We start from the raw sequence: 27384 nt of genomic DNA on the forward strand, positions 1-27384 counted from the left end.
AACAGGTGCAAGTAGTTCGAGAATTGCAATTCCAACAGTTAGTCCAAAGGATCAACACATTCCACAGAGGCATTATCCACCCGAAGTATTTGAGGATTCAGTTATGGTAAGTTTAGAATTTTACTTAGTCCTTAATTTATTGTCTGTAAGTTGTCTTAATAATTGATTTAAAATCATTCAAAACTGGTGACTCATGACGGCAATTTTCTCATTTTTCTCTCTCTCTCTTTCCATTCATTGATAAATGTGCTTTTGTTACTGCTTACATAAATTATATAAACTGTAATACTAACCAGCAGCATGGTGATCGAAGTGCTTATCGCTCACAAAGTCCACCGCCAGCTCATCAAACGTCGCCATTGACGACGGTACTAACAATTTTTTTTATTTATTTATTCTAATTTTAAGAGATATGTTCATGTAACTAACAAGTCATTGCATTTTTGAGTATGTTCCTACATAAATACATGAAAATGCTTTGACTATTCTCATTAATTTATTCTTATGTCCTGTAAATATTTTAAAACTTCTTTGTGACTTTTTCTAATAAAATAATTTTTTAATCCACAGCGTCCACCATATTTGATGACCAAATTATATCAGCCACCATCAATATATATGCGAGGATCGGAATATGGTCGACTCACAATGTAAGTACAATGATTGCTTATATCCTATTGACAATCTTATAAACTAATTAATTTACATCTTTTAGACCACGAATGGGAATGCCAGGAACAACAGAACAAAGGGAATTGCCTGAAATTGAAGAACCAAGAGTTGCTAGTCCACCATTAGAATTACGACGAACAACATCTATGCCGTTACAAAGTCCAAGCGATAGAATAACTGGTAAGTTACAAAACATTCTTCAGTCATTGAACCTTACTAATATCCAACATATAATCAATATAGACTCACCAATGATGGCTCCATTATATCTATCACCTCGAATACCTCAACCATACTTCTATGAAGGTGAGGCAATTAAACCATTACCAAATACCGAACCACCACCTGCTCACCGTCCTCATCCGACATCAACGACTGTCTATGCAACACAACAACAAACAATTCAACCAAATTTGACCCACGTACAACGTGATCGAGAGCATCGTGAGAAAGATGAAGCTGTCAAAATTGTTTATTCACCGCAAGGTCCACCTACTCAAAGTCTCGTAGCGCCAGTAACAAATCCAAGACCAATTCAACTGGCTACACCACCAATTGCAAGTCAAGTACCGCCACATGCTGATACATTATCAAGATTACTTGAACGTTATCCACTCATGTGGCAGGGATTATTGGCCCTCAAGACTGAACAAGCTGCTGTACAAATGCACTTTGTGCATGGAAATAAAAAGATTGCAAAGGCGTCATTGCCAATTAATGCTGACCATACAACACCACCATTAAGAATTGCACAACGTATGCGATTAGAACCATCGCAAATTGATGGAGTCGCTAGAAAAATGACGGTAAGTGATTGATGAAAAAATGTAATGAACTTGACAGATTTGAAATTAACAATTTTTTGTATCCATTATTTCTAGATTGAAGATGAACATTGCGTATTACTTGCACTACCATGTGGTTTCGACTACAGTGATGTACTAAGGCAAACTGAGAACCTTCAAGTTAGTTTCATTAACTACCTCCAACTTAAACAGGCTGCTGGTATCATCAACATCGCCGATCCAGGAAGTCAAAATGCATCTTATGTCGTTCACATCTTTCCATCATGTGATTTTGCTAATGATAGCTTGCAACGCATTGCGCCTGATTTGATGTTCAAAGTTGCTAATATTGCTTATTTGCTTATTGTCATTGCAACCGTGTAAGAACCATACAATTGAGCTACCCGATGAAGACTATAACCTGAATGTGACACTATCGAAGCTACATATGATTAGATTCGAACAATCCTGATTATGACGATTATTAAATTAATGAAAAAATTATATTGAAAAAAACATACTTACCATGTTCCACGTGGAAGTTAATATATGATGAATGGAGATAAAGGATATTGACATTTATCATACACAAGATATACACATAGATACACACGTACACATAATAAAAAAAAACACTGATTGAATAAATGGTGTAACACTCATACATGGAAAACATATACACATACACACACACAATGCGCGTATAATATGAAAAAAATAATAAATTATCAACAAAAAAAAAAATGAAAAGAATATAAACCTTGATCTCATGAAATTCATTTTTTTATTAAAAAAAAAAAAAAAATCTTAAAAAAGTAAAGTATGAAAAAAATTGTTAAAATAAAGAAGTTATAAATGGAAATGATTGGATTAGAGTAAAGGTTTATTGAGAAGATAATAAAAAAAGCTAATTTTTTTTTTTGAGGAAACAGTGAAGATAAGTTTTAAAAAAAGAGAGTAAAAAAATGTTAAATGGCGAGAAATAATAATAATTAATTATATTAATGATAATGATAAAATAATATTAATAATTATAGTAATAGTAATGATAAAGAAATGTTGCATAAGTTTTTAAATTTCTGTGATTTTTTTCAAAAAATATGAGGGAAAAACTTTAAAAAAAAAGAGTAAAAATAAATTAATTATGACATAAAATGGCGGTGTTTTCCTATATGGCAAATTGTCCCTTGGATCTATCCCAGGTCGAACGTTTTCCATCAAGTCTTTTTTTTTTGTTTTTCTTAATAGCATTACTTGGGGTATTTTCAACTGGACTATGACAATGCACCATATAGAAATACATCCTTTTTTTTTCGTCGATTCCACGAGACTGTTGAAGGCTTCATTTCTCCTAGTATGAACAACTCACTAGAAAATTCACTGAAACCTTATAAATATTATGGTTATTTAAATATTTAAATCCTAACTTACAATACCTTCAACAGTCTAGTTGGATATCGTGAATATCAGAAATATGGAAATATTTCCAGCTTGATTTGAAAATTCAGGAAATGCTACAGGGTAGTAAAGGTTTAGTAAGTCCTTTGTCTGAGGCCGATACCAAGACCAAGACCAAGACTCAAGTGAATAATTCGAAGTTTCAGTCTCGAACAGATTCCGAGACTGGGAATCTTGAGTTTCTATCACAGATAGTTTGAGTATTGTCCTAGTGAAACAGACTGCGATCAGTCGATTCTTTGCATAACCCAAACATACCAGCATATTCTCAATGAGCATCTTACAGTACCTAGTGAGCATGCTCATTGGTACCGTGAAGTAAAGTGCTCATGTTTGAGTATAAATGATTCCACAATATGTACCTAGTGAGGCTCATGTAAATTCATTAACACATAGAATGCTGTCCAGCAATAGATAGCTCATTTCAAAAGAACATTATCTATGAACAAACCTTGTAGCCTGAGATTTATTATTAAAAATTTCTATCTGGGAAATTCTTTATTCAAAATCTCAATTTCCATCAATTTTCACGTCCAGCTGGAAAAGTTTCTACATTCTGGAACAAAAAAAAAAAAAAACAATTTTTAAAGTGGAAATTAAAAGTATTAAAAAAAGTCATGCCCGTGTGTATTATTGAACACTAAAATATGCCGATATTCGTCATGTTTTGATTTCTCATGAAGCTACGGGATGAACTTGACTAATTTCAAGTTTCTTTTACTGTTTTTCTTCGAATTATAAAAAAAAAGAAAAATTCTTTCACACGAAAGAAAAATAAAAAAAAAATTAATGATTGAATTTCTTTTGTTTTCCGTCACCCAAAAAAAAACCACAAAAATATAAAGGAATCACATGAAGGAATGAATAGGAAAGAATGTGAAAAAGAATTAAAATTGTTGAATCATTAAAAAGTTGTTTTTATTATTATTAATATTATTATTTTAACTTAATAATTGTATATAAATGTAACAAGTGGACAGACGGCAGGATTGTGGCAAGTCTTATAAAAAAAATTGGATAAAAGTTTCTAGAATGTGACGAAAAACAAAAGAAATTTTTTGGAATGTCATCAACCCAAGCTTGTAACAAAGAAAAATGTATTTGTTGGTGATTATCTAATGAAGAAGAAAAAAAAGTTTTTAAATAATGTAAATATAAACTTAACTTAATTAAGTTGTTTTTAGTTGCATAGATCACAATGGACATAAAACACTTAGGCTAAAATACACATTTGACGAAATGGTATGAAAAAAAAAAAATATTTGATTCATTTCGATTGAACGATGTGACAGAAATCATCGACCGAATGAGTGATGAATGAATCATTCGCATTTTCCCAATTTTCCTCAATATGATGAATAAATTTTCCCGAAAAAATATTAAAAAAATTTGAAAATAAAAAGAATGTAAATTATCCCATACCTTTTTTGGCTTTGTTGTTCTGACTGGGGTTTATTTGGGGATGGATTTTGAGGATTACATACCCGCGGACGAGGGTCTTTGGCACCTTGGTTCTAATCATAAATAGGCATCCCTTCATGTGGAAATACAGAATCATTTATAATATAAGATGCCTTTATGTTAGACTAAGGAGCTACTCTGGTAGTTTGTGATAATTTATACAGCTACAAACTGTCACAAATTATTAGAGTAATATAGTCTTAAACCTCGACTCTTTTGACAGACACATGATAAAAATGGCCAAAAATCCGCCAAAGCTCACATGATTCTAGCTTGGAGCATGAAATCCAGCTTCAGGCCAGAGACAAGTTGACCAAGTGTAGATTGTCGACAATTTTTGCACCATGTGCTTTCCGGGTATTCTCCAATAACATTTTAATTGAAAACCCCAAAAACCCTTCCATCTCAACCCCTCTGTTTCAAAATTATCAAGCTGCAACTCTTAGTTCTGCTATCAAAATCAAGTTGATTTCATTCTCACGTGTTCAATCGTCATGCTAAACGATGTATTGTTCGCAAAAAAATTCTAAAAAAATTTACGAGAAATTTATGGAGTTGGAGGATCTTTTTTGTAAATTATCACAATCTTCATTGTCAGATGGGAATCTTGATATAAAAGAGTTCCTCTAATTCCTGAGAAAAAATATATATAAAGAAAGGAAAAATTGAGAAAAATTTTCCAAAAAAAAAATAAGCAACATATTAAATTACAATAAAAAAAAGATGAAAATTTGAATGAAAAATTTCTGTTATTCAATGGTTGGTTAATAAGTGTATTTCTCAATTATTTTCGGCAAATTGTAAACATTTTTCCTTTCTTTGATGGTTACCTTTTCGTTCAAACAAAAATAATAAATAAATAAAAATGAAGAAAAAAATTTTGTCGCTGTATATTTTGTAAATAACTATTAATTATGCAAAAATAAAGAAAAGAGAAAAATCTTTAAACATGAAAAAACTAATTTAAAATAAAAAATATTGCGACTGTTTTCTTTCCTATTTTTTAAAAATGTTCAATTTTATCTTTCAGCATTGAGAATTAGCCATTAATTTCAGAACTTTTTACACTACGACTTCGAGACACTCGAGTGTGTCGTGACACAAGAGAAACCTTCATCTGTGTCACAAGAAACCTTCTTATCTGTTGAGCGAAACCTTCTTACGTGTAAAACTTTTTTGTTTGTCGCTCGAAACTTTCTTATGTGTCATGCAAAACCTTCATGTGTATCACGATAAACCTTCTTATATGCGTCACGAGAAACCTTCATATGTGTCATACGAAACCTTCTTATGTGTCGCGTGAAACCTTCATGTGTGTCACAAGAAACGTGTGTCGCGCAGAACCAATTTGTTTGTCGCGCAAAACTTTCTTATGTGTCGCCACACCATGTGTCGTGAAACACCAAATTCACACTAGATATGTGGTTTGTTGTGTCAATGGAATACTTACGCAGAAATTTGGAAAGAATTATTCCGAAATTTTTGAGGAAAGGCTAAAAATCGACCTTAACTGCACGACAACGGCGGTCTTTCCTATTCAAAAATTGAATCTGAATTGGTGCAAATCTTGAGAACTCTTAAACACAACAATCTTATCCTTAACAATAAATCTTAAATCTATATCATGAATATATGTAAGCTCAGGTATACAGCACATAATCTTGACATAATCTTTTTTCAGCGATTGTCATGTAATAGCTTGTTGAAAATTCTTGGATCTTAGGTCTGATAATTCTATTTCTGACTTCCATACTTATTCTTATTCTAATTCTACAAAATAAATGTGACCACAAAAGTGTGTCACCAAAATTTCGGAAGCACTACTTAACGACACGAAAACTCACGTAATAGTAATTTTCCATACATTTCATAAACAGAGAAATAAATTAAAAGTGTGAAATGTCGCATGGTCACGCACGAGTGTTTTCAGTAAATTGTGTAGCCATTAATCTGCTTTTCTAATTAGAAAATAATGAAATGAATTGTTTATCAATTCGTAATAGTCATCAGCTGTCAGGAAACCATTAAAATACACCCGAACGACACAACATAAAGGATCCGATACAGTTACACTAACTTGCCTCAATGTTGTATCTACATTGAGTTTCGTCACAGAATAGTCATAGATTCGTCACAGAGTAGTGACCGAATCTGCTTTTTTTTGTCGCTCGTGACAGCCGTAAAATAGTCATCTTGCAAGAAAGAAGCTACAGAAAACGTTTACGATCTTCGTCAAACAGGCGTCTCCTTTTCATAGCACTGCTAATGTCGTCCATCACAAAATAAACTTTAGATTGCCACTCAAAATGGGAATTTCTATAGCACTTAGACTATGAACATAGAAGTAGCACGTGTATATGGTGAGTACACAGTATCTAGCAAATAATAAATCTACATTGTAAAAATTACAAGTGCATTGAATCGAATTAAATTACTTTCCATTCAGTATCATTAAGTTCGTCAGGATTAATTCAACGCAATTTACCACCGAACGATAATTCAACGTGAGAAAAAAAGGATAAATTACAATTTTGATGTCTGTTGCTTTTGATAAAAGAAGAAATTATAAAAGTACTAGACCTTATCGAGCGATTTCAGCGCATTTTTGTCCCAATAATCAGTAATTGGTTAGTAAATAATAATATAGGATTTTATAATTTAACGATTATTTAGAATTCAAATTTTCTAACGGTCGCTAAAAATTCAAATTTTTTGAAAGCAACGCTTTAAAAAGTTTCTTTTCTGCTTATGAATTGAAAATTATTAATTAACGTACATAGATATGAATTTGGACTTTCAAATCAATGGATACCGGAATAACTCGATGGCACGGAGCTGATGCTTCAAACTAGAGCTTTCTACGATGTCTGGTTGCCGAGATCTCGACTTTCACCCAGCCAGCCAACCGAACAAAGTGTATTATTAAGCCCCTTTTTCTCAAAAATGCGCTAAAAAACTCCAAAACCAAGTGCTCGTGCTGACATTCCCATCATTCTTCTTTCCCATGAAACGCAATTGTTATATTTTATTTAATTTTCACCGCTTGTGATGAACATCAATCTAAAAGCATGCGGCTATAACACGCGCTGATGATAAATTTTTTTGTAAATGAAATGTGGATAATATTATGTAATGCTAATAAATGGTCACGAGTATTAATTGGTATGTGTCATTTGTAGATTAAACAAAATTTTCATTTGCTGCTAGTTTCTGCTCATCAATTCCAATGCCACCAAGATTCATAAAACTACATACAATAGTTGAACTAAACTTTCTCTTGGGGGAGTCATTTGACTCAAAGCATTTATTAGTTTATGTCTAGTATACATGCACGCGTGTCAACTTTTTATGTTTCGTGTTGTTATTAATTAAAGTTGATTCTAGTGACTGTCTGGTTTGAAAAAGAAGAATTGCACATGATTTCTTAATCATAAGCTTTAGGTTTGTTTGTGAGCATGCATATTCTCATATCTGGGTTATATACTTCTGGAATTTAAAAACTTTAAGAAAAATTTGGAAATAATCCCTTAATTGAGAAAATTGACTGGCTGTTGATAGAGACAGTATTGTACTTGATATTGGAAATTTGTCATAGCCAACAGACTGGTATTGGAAGCCAGTGATATACCTCATCTGAGGAGTCCAATGGAACACAATTGATCTGTACGGACAGTGAAGTATGGATTTATTTTATTACTTAAGTGTTCTTTACTTAGAGAGAGTAGCAGAGTGGCTACTCAGAGTGTCTACTTACTTACTTATTTCTCTGGCCATACAGATCAATTGTAATCCATGACCTCCCTCAGATACTTCCAAAAACTGAGCCTATCGCTGTTTTCCACTTGCCAATTTCCAATACAAAATGCAATACTGTCTCTGTCAACATCTATAGATTGTCTACAAGACGAGTATATAAAAGGAAATTCTAGCTTCAAAGAGTCTTTTGTGTACAATTTAAATATATTTTTTTTTTTGTTTAGACTTTCAAACTGATTTCTAGATAATATAGAGTAAATTGGGCCACTGTACATTTTCTAGAACATGCACAAATGTACAAATGTAGGTCATTATTCCAAAAGTTTTCAACGCTTACACATGCCGCTTTTTATCATAAACTTATCTTCACTGATCTGTTAATGCTACGTCTTGTTGTGAATCTCGCGAATAGAATAGAATATGAATATATGAATGGATATGAATGTTACGTATATGTAAAATTAAATACATTTTTGGAAATGGAGATATTACAGCATATGATAGCCTTGCATAATTTAACGTTTGTTCGAATAGTATTATGCAAACCTCAAGTGGTCTCCTCTCAAAAATGAAATATAATGATATGTTATTATGTACCGACTAGAATGGTTTTCGGTTAAAAAAATATAAAAATAGAATTCTATTGATTTATGCTGTATTATTACAAGACGGAAAAGGAAGTATTTTGCAGAAAGCTGCAATTATTAGCCAGAAATACAGTTGGTATTAATAAAAGTAAAGTCGACATTTATATCAAAGCAGTGATGATATCTTAAGGATACCGCAGCTTTTTTTGTGAATCAAGATCAATCTCCTGAATTGTGGAAAGATTGTCGGTAATTTTACAGCACGTGCTATCAAATTAAAGACCATACTTCCAACATTTCCCCGCTTTTTTCCTCAATATGCTAACAAGCAAAAAATAAGGAAATTCGCAGCTTTTAACCTTTTAGCACAATTTCTTCTTCGCATATCAATTGTCTATGCTTTGGTTTTGTGTATCGTGTACAATATAGAAGATAAGCAGACACGTGAATCTTGTTATCGGATAAATAACTCCCTGCAGATAGTGAACTCGATGAAATTATTTTCTTATTCTTTATCTATCTGGAGCAACATGTCTAATTCAATTTATGGATCGTGTGCTTGATGCCCTGATCGATAAATGCTTTCATAAATTAGTTTTGAGATTTTTTTCTAAGGAATATTAATTATTGTTAAACTTTGTAACTTTAAGAATTATCTATTATGCTTGAAATTTTACCAATCTATGTAACATCCTCATATAATTAACAAAAAAATTTATTGAACAAATATCATGCAGCAGCATTATGCAATTTCAGTTTCCCAAATCGATGATTCATTTCGAAGTAAATTATTAGGCATGGTTGAAGGAAAAATTGACAAGACACCAGCAGTATCTAAGCATGGACACGAAAAAAGCACCTCAACAAGATTCCAGTCCACATAAATTTGTTCCTGCATTTTTCTCATGTAATAACGTGGAAATGACCATTTTGGATAACGACCTTTCCCCTGCTCATCATCAGTATCCAAGTCATCAAATGTTATGTGTCGTCTTGTTGCAACTAATGGAAGTAATGCTGGAATTTTATTTATGAAAAACGATGATTCATCTTGGAATTTCTTTATGTCCAACTTTCTCTTGAATTTCTTCATTGTAACTTGATCCTGTGAATTTTCACTGTCTTTAAAAATGTTTTTGATGTGCATTTTTGTCGACACTGGTGTTCCATTGTACAATTGTGTGGGTTTTGATAATTCCTTCATTTCAACAGTTTCCTCAATTTTGTATGTTTTGTTAAGACTGTCCGAGATACATTCTTGTTCGATAATTTTCATTTTCTTCCTCCTTGGATGCACAACATTATAATCTTGAAATTTCGCTAACTTCTCTTCAAATTCCTAATTGATTAAATGTATTACTTTCAAAATTATTGTTTATAATTTAATAATATATACTGACCTCAAATTCTAAATCCAGTTCTCCTTTACTTAAAATGCACGCAATAAATATATCATCCAGTTTATATTTTAATCCATTATAAGCCATTTATACTTCTAATTAAAATTCCAAATATTGAATTCATTATATTTTCACAGAAAATTACGATGATATATTTAATTCCTCAAATTTCTCCAGTAAATCACTATCAAGATTCTCATCACAATTCACAATAAGCTCAATGTCCAAAACACTTCTGAATTTCCGACTTTCAGCATGAAAAAATGAAAATTTTAAAATATTTTCTAATATTGATTCTGTTGTTGTTTTGATCCTCTTTGTATCTTCATCTTTTATTGGTACAGGAAAGAATATATCAGCAATTGACTCCTAAAACGTTAAAAAGCACTAAAATACAGTCGAATTAAATGAAAATTAAATTTGTTTACCATTTTAGCCACGTTGTTCAGTAACAAAATTTCAAATTCAGCTGAATTCAGCGGAAAACTAAATTTAAATAAAAACCGTTACAAAATATCCTCAAACACATGTAGCCTAAAACAGAATAATAAACGATGCCCGTGTAACAGTAAATTCCGTCTCTTCATTGCGAAAATAATAAATATTCCGAAAATACGAAATACCACACTGCGATGATTAGATTAGTTATCTTCTTACTTTTTTTGTTATTATGAAGCATGTCATTTGTTCACGTGTAGTCAAATCGACATAATATCAATGGGAAGTATTTGTATGTTAAGAATTCGGCAATAATACTTAACCCATGTTATGTTTAAAGCACGTGTCTAAATTGAAAAAGGACTCATCTAAATTTTATGGGAAATAATTTAATTCCGATGGAACTTTTTCCTCGTGCTGCAAGTTTATATTCTTTAATTTATGTCCTGTGAATTTTGTCCTTTTTTCCACAAAACACTTCAAAAACGAAGCTAAAGTATTATGTTGAATGAAAAAGTAATGATCTATAATTATAATTTAATTAAGCATAAGATGAGGCCAAAGGATACAAAAAAATATTTTCGCACGAGTCACTTCCCAGATCACATTTAATGTTTACCCAACAGCTAGATCTAAAGTCAATAAACTTTCCCTTTATCTTTATATAACAGGAGGTGGTGAATTTCGACATGATTGATATTTTGTGTTTTTATTTCCTTAGTGGATTAATGCGGTGTGAGCCTTTTTAAGGAGCTGATAATAATATTAATATTAAGAGTTGCTATGGAAGTCATAAAGAGTTCGGAGTCCTTTAAGACATCCGTGGGGATGTGAAATGGCTGCCAAGAGAATCAAGACGGCTTCGATTTGGTATCAATAAACCCGAACAGCACATCATGCTAAGTTGACATCTAAAACTGGATCTATCGCTGGCTGATCTTTGTCAATTGTCAATACCAAGTGCTATACTGTCTCTACCAACAGCTTTCTTCCAAGAAACGTACTGCATTATTTACCGTAAATCATGGTATCACCGTCATGGTATCAGATGTGCGATTTGGGACACACATGCACAATAAGAAATACTCAATCATATCATCACCAAAAAGGTTCCTAAGACAACAATCTTTGATGTAAAAACAGATTGATTCCCTTTTGATGTCTATCCATAATACTCAAAAAAGGCAATTTCCAAAAGAAGAAACGTTTAAAGAGCTTTGAAAAAAAGGTGAACAACCTGTTGTGCTGCACATCCTCCAACAATTCAATTCCTTTTGCTCAATTCATTTTTCCATTTTTCATTCAAAGCTAATTGATGGCAGTAACGTGAATTTTTATGTTATGAATATTTATCGAATGACAAATGTTATTTTATGGGTTGGGTACACTTCTCTTTCGTACCTTTTTGCTAGTGTTCACATTTTGTAAATTAATGAATGAACATCTAGCATAAATCAAAACAGTGTATACAATAAATTGGTGTTATTTAAGAATGATGTCGATCGATAAATCACAGAAACCATAGAAATGATGATTGCGATATTCATGTTTTTTTACGATAATGTCTGATCCTAGTACGGCGCCTTGTTAGCATCACTCTGGCATTGAAAGAGGTTCTGTGAAATTCGGTGACAGACCAGACTATCTTGGGCCACATTTAACCATGTTTATTTTTCTTACAGACACTGAACAATCCTCTCCACTACCCTAAAACTTCTAGACACGTCCCTGAGTGTGCTCATGAGTATACTCAGTCAATATGATTGAGGATGTTAAATATTATGAAGATACTCCTCTACCCTTCAATGCGCCGCGCAATAAAATATTTACCGAAATCAAAATTTAGAACTAAAGCTATAGACCCCATCATTCCTAAAATGAGGACGTAACTAATGAATCACTTTTACCATAGCATGCCACAAAACATTCAATTCGGAAAATTTTCCTCTTCATCAAATTTCCTTCGTAGAAAAATAATTATTATGATATGAACAGACATACATATTGAATTGATAGCTTCAAAAAATCTTTGTTGCTAGGTGAATTTATTGAATATCATCAAGGGGAAGAGTCACACATTTTTGATGGAAGAGTTGAAGTTCATCTTGAAAAATCTTGGAAAATTAATATTAATTTCCGTGATGTGATTTTCCTGAATACAATTCCTTAAAGCCCTTTTTGACATTTTGGTCAATGTAGTTTAATTAAAACGACTTCCTTGCAGATACACAAATAAATGTCATGTTTATTTATCCGAGTTCAAATACAGACTGAACATTTTATATGAAAAGGGGTTTTCAACTATGAACAATAAATATTATTCAAATCTCAAATGATCGTTATAACAGCCATTCAATAAATTAATTAAAGGAGCTTTTTTATTGCTTAACCAAAAGAATAATTGGATTTATTGTGTACCTAAATTTCATATGTGAATCCAATTACAGCTATGAATGATGCACAACACAAATTTCTTAATTATCCAAAACAGAAAAACTTAATTAAAAATTTTAATTGAGTTTAAATTGTGTGACTTTCTCAGAAAAGTTCTGATATTGCTGAGCATGTATAGTTCAAGCTCGTACATGAAGGAGACAAAAGGACATGTAAGGATTTAAAGTTTTCAATAAATTGCAATTACGTTTGACTTTATGTGATTGTGTAATTCACATAAATTGTAAGACATACGTTACACAAGCCTTTTCTATCACATATTGTATAATTTTCATGCCTGAAAGTTTATTGGAACTTGTGTTACTTTTTTTTAAAAGGATCAAAAAGGCATGTGTGGCCGTTATAGAGCTATCATAAAAGTGTGGTTCGATAAGTTTTCTTTTTCATCCATTTTACATCCATTCTTATTCGCATGCTATGCATATTAAGGCAGTATATGAAAAATTCTCTCAAGCATTCGTCAATCAATTTTACTGCTCGTTTCCTATCACGCTGCGGTAATTTACGATCCATATTAGTATTTCCTTGAATCATGAACTCAAATAAAGAACTTTCATCTTAGCATTTTTAGACACGTGTAGAAAATCTGACGGAAATAGATAAAAAAGAATTATTTTTGGAATTTGTTATTCATATATGCTAAATTATCTACGCTAATTCAAGTTAACATTGTTTGCAACAATTTATGGATGCGTGGGTTGAATTACAATGAAATGATGATCACATTATGCAGTATAAAGTTTAGAATTTAATGGACATTACTGTTAATTTGACAGTAATTGGAATGTACGATCATTGTTAAAGCTTTTTTCATATTCATGTCATTCCCAGTCATATGCAGGAATGAGTTCAACATACTCGTGTGTAACTCTATTTTTATAGTTCTGCTCTGTTGTGTAACCACTTGGTCATAGTGAGTCTGCAGTGACCACATAGAATATGCACAATAATTGTGGGAACTTATATCTTGAGGACTACTTCGACAAAACTTCATTCATGTTTTCCACTGGATTTCTAGTCAAACTTTTTTAGGTTATCACTTGTTTATCGCGAACCATCCATTTAACACAAGGCTAATTTGATGTAACTCAAACTAAATGATCAAAACATAATTGAGGAAATCTTTTCCTTTATTAAATTCACCAATCGACCTTTTCGATTGAATTTCGTCTCATTTCGGCTTCATCTCGGTTTGAAATTGTATCATTTTAAAATGTTGTTGCATAGTCTACAATGTCAGACAAACTTTGACTCCTTTTACAAAGAAATCCAAAAAACTGAAGAATTTTCCCAAAATAATTCGAAACTTCACTCAAAATCAATCCATAGTTCGTCGATTCCATGAATCATAATCAAACTAAACCCTTTAAATTCTCTTTCCGTATTTATCTAGTTCAAGATTTTCACTGCTTTATCTTGTAATCAATGATTCCATAATATTTATTACATTGATATTACTTTTCTAACTTATTTCATAAACGTCTGCATCTAAATGTCATGGATGTTATCAAGATAGATCTAGATGTAACTTAATCATGTAAATATATCGATAATATCACAATTAAAAAGCTACCTGTATTAATAATTATACGGCGTAATAATTTTATGCAACAACCAGTTGGTGCTAATTTGATGACAATTCTAATTAAAGGATGAATAAATTAATTCTGAGAAATATTCAAGAAAATTGCAAATTAATTGCAAAATTCAATGAATAGCTTTCAGTTCCAAAAAGGCGGAAAAATCTAGACGTTAAAAATTACATAAAAGAATCGTATTTTCTCTTGCTACCTAGACATTTTTTGAACAATGACTTCCTCAATAAACGGCAAAAAGGAAACATTTACATGATTTCGTCTGATTATTGGTTGCTATAGTGCGTGGTAAAGAATTGCGTTTCATCCTTTTCATCAATATTCACATATGCGAATGATGGTTGTGAAGTATGACAAATTTGCCTTCCGGATCAGAAGCATCATAATCTCATGCTGAATGAATGGCGTAATCAAAAATTTGTTTACAATAATTTTACAGTCTGCGCGATAGATCAGTGTTATGTAAATACTAATATGTTTTTGAAAACTTTTTTCACATATCTGTGACATTTTTTTTGCGAAAATCTGTTCCTTAATAATTCGACAAGCTGTGAACTGAACCCATCAGAATGAAAACATATTGACTGTTGTAATTCAATTATGTTATATATCGAACGTGATATTATTGTACATCTCTTGTATTATTTTTATTGATGTAATAAATATTAAGATGATGAAATCGTTTATTGGAATTGAGCAATGCACACCTGGACTCTGTAAACACTTCAATATGAGTGATTATTGTTGTATTATGGGAAAAATAGTGAAAAAATAAACATTTTTCGCTTAATTCTGAACTTTTCATTTTTCATAGCGGAAGTCAAAGACTTGATTCAAGGACATTCTCTCGCGTACAGGAAAAATCTGTTAAAATATCAGATGCTGTGTGATGTTTATTTCTTTTTATTTGCGTTGAGAATTTATCAACTGTCGTTTAATATTTAAATTGTATTTGCAATCAGAATTAGGTAGTTGATTTTCCCCTTTTATAGTTTGTTGGCCCCTTCATGTAAATATTTAGTCTGTTTTTGATCTTCAAAGAATAAAGATCTTAATTAAGTTTATGCATATTTCGTTCAGTTATTATCTACCTGATAAGGAGCTTCATCAATTACAAACTATATCCATGAAATCAACATTATCAAATTATTTTGATAGAAAGTGTCTATCTTTTCAAAAGAACAACATCAAATTACGAAATTCATCAGCTAAAAAAGACAACAAAACCAAAGTTATTAAATATTAGAAATGATGAGATAAGAAAAAGCTTCAGAAATGGCAATCATTATGATGCAATCTTAAAAATTTGGATCACATCTGATACAAAATCAAATAAAACGCATATAATGAAATCGACAGAGTTACATTGACATAGAAATTACACAATCATAAATACAAGCCCGAGTAGCACAATGCGGTGGATTGAATTTTTCATGATGAATATGAGCAATAGAGCTGCCGTCAGGATAACTCAATAATCTCAAATACTGTAAAATAGCGGTACCCTAGCGAATACGCTGTGCTGTTCGGGATGAAATTATAATACATAAAAAGGTAGCACAGAAGTGCTTATACCCTAAAGCATTTGAGAAATAGCAAAAAACAGCTCTTCTCTTAAATTTCATCAAAAATTCCATCATGTAATCAGCACATTTGATGATTCTAGCAGATTCTATATAAATGAGAAGTTCAATGAACCAAGAATATATCATTTTCAAAATATTTTGTTCCTTTTTCCCTTCGATTGGAGCTGTAAACATTTTTGGAACCTTTAGTTCATTGTCCTTCTTCTTGAATTTCATTATTGAGGTGATACGAGCAACCACGGTAAAATTCACAATTTCCAATTACTATACAGTAATAAGAAGAAGATAAACTATTGTCGATGTGACAAATGCGATAAACTTTTCGCCGTATGTGGAACCACGCGAAATAGTCAATTGATGCGTAGTATTTTTTTTTTCTTTTTTGCTCGACAGAATTGTTTTCAAATACTTTTCTATGAATTTTGGATTTCTATGAATATTGGAATCTACTGATGATGGGATCTTGAAATAGAATCGGACTATTGATATCTCGGGACTGTCTCAATCTTAATCTATTATCGATCTTAAGAATGAATCGAGACATCGGGAACCCTTAGCGAAACATGAACAATCATATCCCGCACATAGCAAAACATATTCACTAGGGTACTGTTGTGTAGGCGTGAGAATGGCAAGACGTGATGTTATCCTAATAGAGGCACTATGGGGCAAAATGAAAAAAAAAAGGGACATTCACTTTGATTTTTGGACTTTTTGGAATCAAGACTTGAGGGTATTTTTTTCTTATAGTACATATAGCAATAGACTTGCATGCAAAAGCTTTTTCAGCTAAATTTATTGCTGTTTGGTCGGTTCTGGAGCTGTTTGAAGTTGTAAAAATGGTAATTAAAAATGGTTTGGATTCAACTTTGGACTTGAAAAGTTTCATATTTAATTAAAAGATATTAAAAAACGGTTTTTGTTCCTAATTGCTCACTATATAAGAGCTTTATTATTTGACATAGGACAAGGTTTATAATATTGGGTTTTAGTGGCAGGACTTGAGAAAATGTATGAAAATACCAATAAAAAGTCAAGCGTCGACGGAAAATTGGTAGTTCTCATTAAAGTTTTTCTCATATATTTTCCTACTTTTTTCGTAGAAAGTACTTACTTTCTACTTTTCCAAAACTGAAAAAATATCCAAATTCGGTTGGTACGAACAAAAGTAATTGACTCATTCTAAAAAGTTTTGGACGAATTTTTTTAAAACTAATATTTCTGAGATGAATTTGGAAGATATCATTTGGAAAGAGTTTTTAAAATGTTTTGGAGAATAATGTATTTAGCCATTTTAAAAAGCTTGTGAAGAAATTTTTTGAAAATCAAAATTCTCCAGTTATCTTACATATGCTATTTGGATTCGAAACAAATTGATAAAAATCTCATCACTCAATATCGGCTAAACTTTTATCATGCTAAAATATTTCAACTCATAAAGGTTTCAAAGAAACGCAAAGAGTTTATTGAATGCTCGCGTGCGATGGAACATCCGACATAAGAAATATATATTTAATTCGTGTGAAAAAAAGGTTAGTAATTAATAATTTTTTTATGGCGTGAAAACGGACCCTGTTTGTGACTGACCCTTTACAAAGAAAGTTCAAAAAAGTCATTAAAACTACCGCTTACAATTTATTCTGAATAACAATATGAAGACTAACTGTAAAGAAACTAATATTTAAAATCAACAACATGTTGAAATTAATCTGCATCGATAATTCAAAATATAATTTATTGTAATTAAGGATATTAAGGTATAAAAAATATTAATTTAATTCTACGTATAAATTAATCAGCCCATCATCATTAGTTGTCTCAGTAGAAAATGAATCTTCATTTTAACTACTTTAAATGATTAATTCACTTATTACAGCCCCTCCCCTTCCTCTTCTCCAAAATATACGTTCCGTAAAAAGTGAATGGTCCCTCGAAAAAAAGTTTGACCCCTTTCTCTCATCCTATCGGGTTACCGAGCTAGGTAACAAATTGTAAACCTCTTCGTCTCCTTCCCTCCTCCTGATTCTTTCTAAGCGTTACAATTATCCGTAGTAATAAAATAATTGTAATAATTCAATCAAATCAGCTTTAAATGACATGTATTGACTGCATTAGGAAGATTTTATATGCGTCCATACCTATTTCGTTATAGACAGATTAATTGTGATAAGAAAGTAAGTCGAGAAATCCTATAAGTTAACCAGTAAATATATTATAAAACATTAATTCATAATAGCAAATTTTCTTGAAAAGAACTTCTTTTTCTAATAACATACTTCGTTTACTTTGTCTGATGACAAGAACCTTTCTGTATAAAGCTGATTTTGAATCCGTTTGAACACGTGTAAATTTGTAGACTTTATGTTTCTTTAAAACAGAATTCAAACGTCGAAATTATTGACAAAGTTCAAGAAGAACAAGATCAACTCTTCTTTTCAGTTCAATTGATGACATCAGTGAACGACTCAAAAGTTGAAAAACAATGACATTTTCAGTATTACAATCCGGCACTGTTTAACTTTCCATTTACACTTAATTTTTTGACAGTAATACTTGTCTCTTTAGTAAAAATGTTATCCATAGGAAAATCCTATTTCAGATTTCGGACAAAATAAGATCTAGTTAACCTCGTTCTCTAGTTTCAGTCCTACCTTTAACTAAATTTTCATATTCACACCAAATTTTCAATTGAATATATTGCTTTTGGTATTTTGAAATTTCAGTTTTTTAATTTGCTCTTACAGAATTGACAAATATTTTCAATAGTGGAAACTGTTGAAAATACCAATCCAACATGAAAACCGCATTGATTGGTGCTTCACTGCCAAGACAATGCAAAAAAAACGTTTCTGTTATTTGTTGTATAGTTATGAGTTAATTAGTTAGTTATAGTTAGTTAGTTAATGCACGATTCTCTTCAAACTTACTAAACTGGCGGGTTTTTGCTTCTGGTAGGGAATGGGTATGGCAAGAACTGTATTGTTTTTGGAGCCATAAGATCTTCCGGCACTAAGATGTAAAAAACTGTCTTTTTTTGGTCCAAATTAAAGTCGATTATTGCAAAATACATTTTTGAAAAAAATTTCAAAAAAAAAAGTGAACTAAATCATTCTGGAATCCATTTTATGGTCTGGAAGTGAACTGGACCCTATGTTTTTAAGTATGTCAGAAAGTTATATCATACTGAGATCTCATTATAATGTTCTGGTAGGTATTCAAAACTATCATATTTTAATGGTCTAGAAGTGAACTGGATTCTATGGATCTTGTTTTTATGTATCTGGAAGTTTATAGAATGAATCTCATTTTGAAAATGGTCTTTGGAAGTGAACTGGATCCTACTGGATGTTGTTATCATCTGGAAAGATGGATCCTACTTTCAACTCATTTTAATCTCGAAGTATCTTGTTTTTATATCTGGAAGTTGTATTCCTATGGAAATAAGTGTAGAATGAACAAGAAACAGAACTGATCTTGTTTTAGTCATGTAAAAGTTATAGGAGTTTAGTGGATCTCAAAAAGGTTCTGGAAGTCGTAAATGGAGCATATGTATCTCATTTTCAACTCTAGAGTGAACTTTTGAACTTGTTTTTCAAAAAATTTCTTCACAAGTCTTGTATTAAACTGGCTAAATACATTATTAAATTAAAAAACTCAATTTCCTACAATCATTGTCTTTATGTATGATGGAAGTTATCTGGATCCAAATTCATTCAGAAATATCAGTTTTGAGAAGGTTTATTGGATCCTACTGGAACTCATTTTAATGGTCTAGAAGTAACTGGATCCTACTGGATTTGTTTTTATGTAACTGGAAGTTGTTGGATCCTATGGATTTCATTTTGGAATGGTCTGGAAGTGAAGTATCTTTACTGAAAAAATAGGTTTATATGTATGAAGTTGTATGAGAACTACCATAATGGTTTAGAAGTGAACGATCCTTGAAGTTTTTTGTGTCTGGAATTCTTCATTACATTAATGTTCTCAAGGTCCTGGCTAAAATCCAATATAGAATGAAATCCTACTGGATCCTGTTTTTATGTCATCTGGAATTAAAATCTTATTATAATGGTCTAGAAGTGAACTGGAAATCTTGTTTTTATGTATGTGGAAGTTTATTGATCCTTTCTCATTAAATATGAAACTTTGATCCTCATCTCATTTTAAACAGAAGTGAAAATCCTACATTTTTTTATTTTTCAACTTCAAACAGATCCAGGACCAAACAGCACCAAATGACTGGATCTGAATCTTGTTTTGCATGCTGGAAGTCTATTCCTATGGATGTACTATAATGGTCTGGAAGTGAAATTGCTTACCCTCAAGTCTTCATTCCAAAGTTGAGGATCCTACTGGAATCAAAGTGAACTGTCCCTACTGGATTTTTTCCAAAGTAGAGATCATTTTAATGGTCATCTCGGTTACCTTTATATTCTCTACCATACAATGGTCGTAATACAACCCTACTGTATCTTGTTTTACATATAAGTATAACATGGATATACATTTCAAGCTCTGGAAGTGAACTGGATTATTTTTTGTTTTTGGTTTTACTATTTAACTGGATCTCGAGTAGAAATTTTCGGGGAATGGTGTGGAAATACTGGATCTTACTCGAACATTTTTTTCATGATTAAAGCTTTTATCAGTTTTCACTTTTTATTGCGTATTGAACTGGAGTAAATCTTATTCTTATGGGTCTAAAATCATCTTGAAGTATGTCTGGAAGCTGCATATCCTACTGACTATTCAAGTATTTGTGATCTATGTCATTCAATCCATGGGTGAAAATCCATTAAATAATAACAATTAAAAGTATGTAATCAAGTTCGGACGACCGAACCTCAGCCCTGCTCGTATATTGCTCATCCATGTACTTTACCCAAATCGAGCAGAAGCTTAGCCCGGCTCGCATAGTGTCTATAAATTTTGAATCAAGTCGAGCGAAGCTCAGCCCGGCTCGTATAGTGATCTTAAAATTCTCCAAGTGAAGCTCAGGCCCGGCTCGTGAGAAAAGTGAATCTATAAAATGTTAATCTTCCACCAGTACCGACGAAAGAAATCATTTGTATTTTCCCATTCGTATTTGTTTATAAATGTACTTCAATCTACCCAAGTCCTCGAGTAGAAAGGTTATAGTTCTATAAATTACTTTACCCAAGTCGGGCGACTTGAAATCGAAGTACTTTTGGGTCTTTATCTACATTCTCGAACTGATCAAATATAAATTCTGCTTCTCATCGGGCGAGCGAAGCTTTCCTCGTAAATCTATAAAAGTAGATGCCCAAAAGTCGCTGAGCAAACCAGTTCGGTTCGTATATGTGATTTAAATGGATGCAATCTACCCAAGTCGAGCTTGAAGCTCAGCTCAAAACTAACCAAATTAAACGCCTAACTTAATCTACTTCGGACGCTCTGGACTTGGTAGATAAAAAGCTCATCAAATTTTTGCAGACCTGAACGGATGAAGCGAGTGAAGGCGTGAAAATTTTCCCAAGCATTAGAAACTGCATATCTAAAATGTTTAGTAGAACGGTTGAAAGCTCAAAAGTTCGAACGCAGTTCGGACTGGTTGAGCGAAGCTCAGAAATTTTTGCGCTCGGAGCGAAGCTTGTCGTGAAAATCAAGCAAGAAACTGTTTCTATAATATATGTTGCCATGCTTTGAAATGGTTCGGAAACAAGTTCAAATAAAAATTAATTTTACGCTCTATAAGTAAAATGATTAATATTTCATAAATCAATAAAGGTTTCAAGAATTCTTGCAATAAGTTTTCTAATGCTCGTGTGCTATTCCCATGAAGCATCCTACATTTTAATAGCCGCATATAAAATTCATTGCAAAATTAAAATCGATTATAATCTAGGTTCATTTTAGCATGCATAAAAAGAGCAGATGTGAACAATAAATACACATTGATGAATCTTTTCTACAGGAAAAACATGCACGTTTTCCATCTATTTAATATAATCTCAAGCATTGAGTGAGGAAAACACAAACCACATATTAATTTATTTGTGAAAATAACAATAAGAAGCAAAGTTAAACATTAAATTGATTATTTGGAAATGTGACGGGTCATTGAAATTAATCATTCCATCATCAAGAGTTAATGAATTATCAAAATTGACATAAATTAAATTTTAGTTTTGAATTCCTTTATAAATTCCTTTTAAAAAGGCCAAATTGCTAGATTTATTAATTTCCTCTCGTTTTCAATCAGCTTCCATCATCATAGAGAATTTTAAGTGAACTCATAGAAGGTTGGATAGAATAGATTGTATTCATTTGTAAGCATGGATAGTTTCACTTTTCATCTAAATGTCGAATGTAAGGCTACACCTCGAACTTTGTTCAAAATCAGTCCTCTTCTTCTCTTCTCCTAAGAAGTCAAGGGTATTGTCTTGGATAGATCTCATTAAACGTTCCTAAATTATAGAGCTCCGGAAAGAATTGTAAACCTCCTCGTCTTCTTCTCCTCCTCTTTTTCAATCGGAATTTCCGAGCTTTGAAAAATGAATAATTCAACTTCAAATCAGCTTTAAAATATCTCCATGTACAGACTGATTAGGAAGTTTTTATATGCTTCCATACTTATTTCGTTGGCAAGACAGATCAATTGTGATTCAGAGCTTTTTCAGATGACGCCTGAATCTGACTTTATCACTTGTTCTGATCAGCAACAGTGGTCAATTTACAAAACGAAGTGCTCTCTAAATTCATTTTAGCTAAATTTCGTTATAAGAACTAGTAAGTAAGAATCCTATAAGTTGAAATGTTTATTCTTCGGAGTTCAAATGCAAAGACTCTTGTAGTAAAATATTACAGCATTGTATTAATTCAGTATGTTGATAAACCTTATCTTAGAACTTCTACAGGTCTTCTAATAACATACTCCGCCCATCGAAGCCCGTTTACTTTCGTCTGATGACAACAACCTCTCTGTATAAAGCTGATTAAGTTCTGCGTTCCGTTTTTACACGTAACATATAAATTTGTAGACTTTATTTTCTTTAAAACAGAATTCACACGTGGAAATTTTCACAAAGTTCAAGAAGAACAAGATCAACTCTTCTTTTAAGTTCAATATTTGATGACATCAGTGAACGACTCAAAAGTTGAAAAAGTTTTGATCTTATGACATTTTCTTTTTAATTACAATTCTCGGCAGTTCTCTTTAACTTTCCTTATTTACACCTTAATTTTTTGACATTTTGTTAATTACTTGCTCTTTAGTAAAAATGTTAATGAGGAAATTTGAGCCTTTTCATATTTCGGAAAATTGCAATAATTTTCTATTAACCTCGTTCTCTAGTTTCAGTCCTACCTTTAACTAAATTTTTTAATAGCCGCATATAAAAATCATTCGCAAATCATTAAAATCGATTATAATCTAGGTTCATTTTAGCACGCATAAAATATTCGAGCAGATGTGAACAATAAAGTACACATTGATGTTTTCTTTTCTACAGGAAAAACAGTTTTTTTTTTGCACGTTTTCCATCTATTTAATATAATCTTTTCAAGATTGAGTGAGGAAAACACAAACCACATGATTATATTTTTTGTGAAAATAACAACAAAGAAGCAAAGTTAAACATTAAGCATTGATTATTATTTCTGGATCAGTGTGTGATCGGGTCATTGAGGATAGTTTACAATTCCATCATCAAGAGTTAATGAATTATAAAAAATTGACATAAATTTAAATTCCATTAGTTTAATTAATTCCTTTAGTTTAAAGGCATTCCTTCTCAAAATGCCAAATTGCTAGATTTATTGAATTTTCCACTCGTTTTCAATCTTCTTCTTCTTCTTTTTGTGTAGAGAATTTCCGAAGGTTAATTTTTTCACTCATCAAACGAAATAAAATCGAAGGTTGGATAGAATAGATATGTATTCATTTGTAAGCATGGATAGTTTCACTTTTCATCTAAATGTCGAATGTAAGGCTACACCTCGAACTTTGATTCAAAATCAGTCAAAAATCTTTTTCTTTTTAACCGTCTAGAAGTCAAGGGTATTGTCTTGGATAGATCTCATGAATAAATGTCTATTAAAATCATAAAGGGCTGGGAAAGAATTGAAAAATTTTCAAGGAAAAAAGCCTTTTGAAAAATGAATCTCATATCTTAATTGCTGTTCTCATAATGGAGTAGTTTTGTTGTTTATATTAATTGTCCTTTAACAGTCACTTTGACTGACTTGTTATGAAAACTCTAATTAATGCTTTTAAAATAAAAATATTATTAATATAAATTTATATTCAGTATTTTCAAATACAGTTCAACTGCAAGGTTAGTATCTACATAGTATCAGAGACTGATATTTATCCTTAGACTCAGCAACAGTGGATCAACAAGCAGTTTCTCAGAAATTTTCATTGAATATTAATAAATTTTCTTAGAATTTTCGCTAAATTAACCATTTTAGCTACAATAAATATTAATTAATTGATTGCAACACAATGTATTGTAATTATTGGGTAATAATGATAAAACAGTAATGTTTAATTGTAAATAAATACTCTTACAATGTTTATTCTTCGGAGTTCAAATACAAACTGAACTCTTGTATGAAAAGGGGTTTTGAACTATGCACAATAAATATTATTTGAATCTCAAATGAACGTTATAACGTTATAGTGAGAATATAAAGCGCATTAAGGTTTCTTGACTCAATCGTTATTTAAAATGTATCGATACTGAATCTTGCGTTAGCTGTAATATTACACGTACACATTTTCATAGTAGGCAGCCATAGAGCATATCTTTTTCTTTGTGTGATGAAACATTGAATAAATCAATATCAATTTTCTATAGATCATATGATCTTCTTCATTTATTTACCATTTTTGAGGAAATTGATATTGCTCATTGATTTTTCAAACAATTAATATTTAATTTGATTCAAAGTTTGTGTATCGAAGTAACGAGAGACAGAGCAAGTTTCATGTGAAATAAAAGATTCATCAGTAAATGAAAATCTTATGAATTCGATTTCTCAACTTTTGCCATTCTGTAATAGAAAAGTAATTACTTTTTGTTCAATATAAAAGGTCATTATAACTGCTTTATTTATTTAAACTATAAAATATGCAGTCAAGGTAGCAAGAAAGACAGTTAGTATACCTGAATTATGAATATTGAGCTAAAATCCTTATATAATGTGGGATATTAAGCTGTTACCAGATATTACAGGTAAATATCAATTTTATTATGATACATAAATGCAGAATTGGAAGGAGTCAAATGTGAAGGCACCTCCACTGGTGTACAGACTCCACTTCTCCTTTAAAGTCCGGCCTTCCCTTTTTGGGGAGGCGGCTCCATAGTTGAGATGCCTTTTTAGAATTTTGAAGTCCGGAATCGCAAAGTCCTGCCAACACCACATAACTGTAATAAAATAAGCTATCGACCTGAGCAGCACAATGTGACAAACTCCACTTTTTTCCATAAGAATCGGTCAAAATCAGTCATCATGCTGCCCGATGTAGCGGTGGACCTTCGCGTCTTAACGTTAATAAGACGGCATAGCTGTACCCTAGAGAACAAGTTGTGCTGCTCGGCCAGAAAAGAATAGATTTAGTCAAAGACGTAGAGGAAGAAAGTTTAGATAGAGAACGTTTAGATCTCCCAAAATTCTTGAAATTGTCAGAATTCTTCGAATCCAATATCAATCTCAGCAATAAGAACAATCCCAGCTATGCCTCTAGATACAGTTTAGTATTACATCAAAGATTGCTATTTGCATTCATAAGGTCGATTGGGTATATAACATTAGGAATGATCATCCAAACAACATATGGATGAAAAAATTATAAAGCACATAACAAATGTCTGTTACACCCCAACCTCCACACATTACAAAATATCCAAAATAATTGAAACATTACGTCTATCCAGCAAAATATTATTGACTTCTATTATAGACAAGAATATCCATTTGGACAAAAAATATAATTTGACTCCGAGCCCTATCAAGTTCTATAAATAATGTCTTATTTATAATATTATTGACCAAATGCGACTTCAATTTCAGTCAGTGTAAAAAAATATGAAAGGAATTCCTTAGTTCCAAATATTTTTAAATCTCTATAAATGTCAATGTCCCATCCACATTGTAATAAAAATTGTCTCCATTTTTAATAATTAATAGCTAGTCATTTATTCCACTTAATTTTAAACAAATTACAAGAGTTTTTCTTTCTTCCTCCTTTTTTTCGAGTCTATAAATTTGTTGTTTTCTTTCTTCCTCTGTGTTCAATGCGGTAATGTTCATATTTTTGAGATGTATATTTAAACTCTTAGTGATTCATGATATACAATATTTTTGTTCAAGTTGGATTATCAGAAATGAAAAAATATAGGTTGCTGGTTTGTCTGTAGCTTAATTTGATGTATCTGTAATACTTTACCTTATTTAGGAATGGAATGTAATAAATGTAACTTACGAGTCATTTGTAAATGACGTCTATAAATTATTGGAATTTGGAACCATTCTCTAATTGGCAATTATTGAAATGATGTCCACATGATCGAAAAGTGATTATGATTATTAGGGATTGTCAAAATCGCATGTCTATAGAGAAAACAGCAGGCTGCAGACTTGGACGAATTATACGATCGGTACATTCAAAAACTGCAGGTCTGCGTATGCACGGTTTTGATCAAATCCTAATGCTTAATAATGACTAAAGTTAAGTTCGCTTTTAATGTTTCAAGTAAGTATCAAGTGAATACCAAATATCCGCAGCTACCAAATGGACACCGTTTAGTTCTTCCTACCATATGTAAAATAGAGTCAATAGTTTTTATTAGATTGCCGCCGAAACTCCTCAAATCATAAACCGCATGTCGTGTGCGTAGTTTTGGTCGCTTCGTCAATCGTGTTGAGAGTGCCCCTGACAGCACCATGACGCTTGTTTTGGCTTAATATTTGATAAAAAGTGAATTTCAAGTGTCAGTGCGACGTAATTTGCATACATACCCCTTAAGATACAGCAAAAATTACAAGTATTTACACCAAAAATCTAATAATCACTATCCGAAATTGTTTACAAGGTTCCGTAAACGTTAACTTTAATTGCTAATAAAGGTTCGAAATATTTTTCAGCACATTTTTGTTAGATATAAAGCTTCAAAAGCTAACAATAAATTAGAAAAATAAATATAAAAAAAATGCAATAAAAT

The 27384-nt window shown here is 31.6% G+C and overlaps 1 protein-coding gene across 5 annotated transcripts in view; it reads left to right on the forward strand.

Annotated features, from left to right (window-relative positions):
- The window catches only part of spen (split ends), a 72171-nt gene extending 69184 nt beyond the window's left edge, over positions 1 to 2987 (forward strand). For 4 of the 5 annotated variants that reach the window (XM_070636441.1, XM_070636436.1, XM_070636439.1 and 1 more), the window contains 6 exons: positions 6 to 106; positions 300 to 368; positions 571 to 650; positions 716 to 852; positions 916 to 1478; positions 1554 to 2987. In XM_070636441.1, coding sequence (XP_070492542.1) covers positions 6 to 106; positions 300 to 368; positions 571 to 650; positions 716 to 852; positions 916 to 1478; positions 1554 to 1841 — 1238 coding nt within the window. In that variant the 3' untranslated portion in view covers positions 1842 to 2987. The remainder of the gene's footprint in view (positions 1 to 5; positions 107 to 299; positions 369 to 570; positions 651 to 715; positions 853 to 915; positions 1479 to 1553) is intronic. The other variant, XM_070636437.1, reaches the window with a different exon arrangement.
- Positions 2988 to 27384: the final 24397 nt, after the last annotated feature.

Source organism: Chironomus tepperi, unplaced genomic scaffold (genome assembly GCF_022539635.2).
Source record: "Chironomus tepperi strain 1889 unplaced genomic scaffold, CSIRO-AGI_Ctep_v1 contig_128, whole genome shotgun sequence".
Lineage (NCBI taxonomy): Eukaryota > Metazoa > Arthropoda > Insecta > Diptera > Chironomidae > Chironomus > Chironomus tepperi.